Below are 3660 nucleotides of genomic sequence, written 5' to 3' on the forward strand. Positions count from 1 at the left end.
AACATGTTGTGCCCGGTCAATCTGTATATACTAAACTTACTTGAAATTGCTAGCCATGCTACTTTTCTATTAACTTATAATCTGATCATAGTAATCACTATTCTTAAGATGTTGAATAAAATAATCCTCATTTTTTTAGTAGCTAATTAGTTTTCTGACCCAGAATTTCCTTCTTTTTTGAACGCTTGATGAGTGGTAATAAATATGTTGATATTAATAGAAATATCTTGGTTTGAGTATTTGTTGGCGAACACAAGGTCTAGGATGTGATTTGTAAGATCACTTTTTCGCTTTACGTGCATTATGGTTAACACAAAGGCTCCAATAAGTAAAAACGAAGATTCAACAAAGATTTTTATTAGAAGCACTATCACGAAGTAAAGCTTTATCTCATTCAAAGAATGGCCACTTAGATTGGGAGTATACAATAAGGTTCCTATAATATCTACGAGAACAATAAACAAATCGATATAATAACAACATATACCCAGGTAACGGCTCTGTGAATGTGACCTGTTGACTTCTTGAACACTGCCAACGTTTCCTAAGCACGAAACATGGATAGTCGAGTTTGTGTACGGATTTGCTAAATGAGCCCCAAATCAAGCAAATCGATACAGAACTGACATCACCAGCTAACACCTAAAAGTGTTATCTAGACTATTTTATCTGATACTCATAGAAGCGACAAAGTACAAGATTACGGTCTACTATAATAATTGATATACAGACTCACCAAAACTTTTGTTTAAATGATAAAGAGTCCGTTACAAACCTTCACAAACCTTCATCACCCTTAGAGACCTTTTTCTTTTCAAGTAAAAATCTATCTCGATACCGTGGCATCCGTTCAGAACCAGATCAATTTGTAATTCCATATATGAAAGTTCACAGTAGTGGTTACGTGTATTGTCTCTTTACTTCAGGGCATTCAACAACAGTAATGAATTCGACAATTAACAACTGGCACGAATTACTGATTAGTAACAGCTAATAGTGTAACATTTCATAATTAAAAGGTTTAATTTACACGAGCAGCTTATATTATGTTGATTTTCTGTGGTTATCGCTTGTACGACTGCCTCTTCATTTCTCCACACATCATCTTCGTAAATGCTGATCGAAAATCCGGGCTGAATATAGTGTAAATAATGGGATTCAACATAGAATTTACATAACCTAACCAAAGAAGAAAACTAAAAAGAACAGCACTCGGTTCACAAGCAGAACACAAAGGCATCAACAATGCCATCACAAAGAATGGTAACCAACAAATTACAAAAACTCCAGTTATAATGGCAAGGGTCTTGGCCGCTTTGCGTTCACGTTTTGCTTCCAAGGATTCCTTAGTGTGCCTCTTCTTTTTAGGAAGCACTTCCATTCGACTGATATCAGTAAGTTTACTGGTGAGGCCATTAGTTGAACTGGTAATATCCGGACTAGCTGCTTGGGAATTCAAATTTGAAAATGATGTCATTTCACTGCATGAAGGTATCGTTGCAGTCAAAGCAGAAGATCTCTTAGCTTTGTCTTTCTTTTTTATTTTTGGGACATTATTACCTGGTTTATGACGAATTCGTTTTCTAGCTTCTCGAAAGATTCGGAAATATAAAATCAAGATTAATACGAGAGGCACATAGAAAGAAGAAAATGTGGCAAAAACCTGATAAGCAACATCCTGGCTGACGAGACATCTTTTTTCTTGTTCGACGCGCTTTAAGAAGTCAGGGTCTTTCCATCCAAAGATAGGAGCCAGCGAAACCACAAATGCAACAGTCCATACTATAAATATCATAGTACCAATGTGCCTAGCACTACGTTTCCTGACATAATCAACCTGTGTAACGGCCCAGAACCTGTCGATAGCGATGGCTAAAAGATGGAGGATGGAAGCTGTGCAACATAAGACATCAAATGCAGTCCAGACATCACAGAGGGCAGCACCGAGAATCCATTCTTGGGTAACCTCATACACAGCTCCGAGTGGCATCACGAGGCACGCAACCATTAGATCAGCCACTGCTAATGAGAGTACTAAATAGTTCCCAACACACTGCAGGTTTCGATCCATAAAGATAGCAGCAATAACGAAAACATTGCCGATAACTGTGGCTAAAATGAGAAGCCCGAGAATCACGGAGGTTATACTCATGAGCACAACGCCCTCTGTTGGCTGAGTTGGAAGAATGCTGTTTTCTGTAAGGTTCGTTGTTAAGTTGTTTAACGGGTATTCATAAACGGTCATGGAAAAATTATTATAGCCCATGTCTGCTGTAATGTCAATTATATCATCTTCCAGAGGGAAGCTATTACTTCGTCCTTCAAATACAATTATTGTGTCATTCATGATTAGTCGACAAACCTGAATTACCTAAAATTGGTATAAAAATAAATTTAAAAAAATTAAAAAGTTGCAGTATTGAATACTAAAAACATAATGATTAGTTAATAATATTCGCACGTTAAAGATTAACAATGTTAATATCTAAAACATAATGATCAGTTGATAATATTCGCTCGTTATAGACTAACAATGTTAATGTCTAAAACATAATGATTAGTTAATAATATTTGCACGTTAAATATTAACAATAATAATATCTAAAACATAATGATTAGTTAATAATATTCGCATGTTACAGATTAACGTTATTGAATATTAAAAACATAATGATTATTTGATAATATTTGTATGTTAAAGATTAACAATATTAATATCTAAAACATAATGATTAGTTAATAATATTCGCATGTCACAGATTAACGGTATTGAATATTAGAAACATAATTATTAGTTGATAATATTTGTACGTTAAAGATTAACGGTATTGAATATATTTAAAACATAATGGTTAGTTAACAATATTTGCATGTCACAGATTAACGGTATTGAATATATTAAAAACATAATGGTTAGTTAAAAATTATCGGATGTCACAGTTTAACCTATTTAACTTAACTTCAATATGCAATAAAATCGGTAAATAAGAACTACTCGGTGTTTGTCACACTAGAAAACTAAAAGTATATTTTAGTATATAAATATTTTAAATAGTTTAAATCTACAATCTTTACCTCATTTACAGTGTCACAAGAGTCGCATGTGATAATAAAATGTTATAAGACGTTTTCTTCGTTAGATATAAATGCAAAACAGCAGTATGACACAATAATGCTATTTTTCTTCCTAATGTTATTAATGGTTAATCATCTAGCAGAATTCTATCTATAAGTTTTCTCATCAAATATTAAAAGTAAGCCAGAAGTACTGTGTAACCGACTTACCTTTTCATCAATGTTTTCAACAGAGAACAATAAAGAATTAAACTAAGACCTTAGTTTTGTAAGTTACTCTCAGACACATGAACTTCAATTTCTATTTTCAGCTGGATAGTTTCATACTCAGATTAGATACTCATTGGAGGAGTTCCAACTTATGACCCTCTTCATTCCACCATCTCGCTTGTAGCAAAACTACACCCACGTCATCAAAATGCACGAGAAAATTTGGCTACACCTAAAAAAAAATATTATTATTATTTTTGCTTGAATTTCTTACACCCGAAACAAGAAATAAACTTAACGTGCAAGCCGGTTCATTGTACTAAACATTTCCCCCCCAGTGGCACACCGGTATGTCTGCGGACTTACAACGCTAGA

General features: G+C 33.9%; 1 protein-coding gene across 1 annotated transcript; it reads right to left on the reverse strand.

The window, feature by feature from the left end:
* Window positions 1-348: 348 nt before the first annotated feature.
* LOC106457047 (5-hydroxytryptamine receptor-like) lies at window positions 349-3491 on the reverse strand. Its single transcript, XM_013916431.2, has 2 exons — window positions 3286-3491; window positions 349-2371 (listed from the first exon to the last, which is right to left on the reverse strand). Exon 2 carries the CDS (start codon window positions 2345-2347, stop codon window positions 1064-1066), a length of 1284 nt encoding a protein of 427 aa, XP_013771885.1. The 5' UTR covers window positions 2348-2371; window positions 3286-3491; the 3' UTR covers window positions 349-1063.
* Window positions 3492-3660: the final 169 nt, after the last annotated feature.

This window comes from Limulus polyphemus, unplaced genomic scaffold (assembly GCF_000517525.1).
Source record: "Limulus polyphemus unplaced genomic scaffold, Limulus_polyphemus-2.1.2 Scaffold286, whole genome shotgun sequence".
Taxonomy (NCBI): domain Eukaryota; kingdom Metazoa; phylum Arthropoda; class Merostomata; order Xiphosura; family Limulidae; genus Limulus; species Limulus polyphemus.

Excerpts from the sequence above, each read along its gene's own strand:
- LOC106457047 (XM_013916431.2), bottom strand. The coding sequence starts at position 2,347 with ATGAATGACACAATAATTGTATTTGAAGGACGAAGTAATAGCTTCCCT.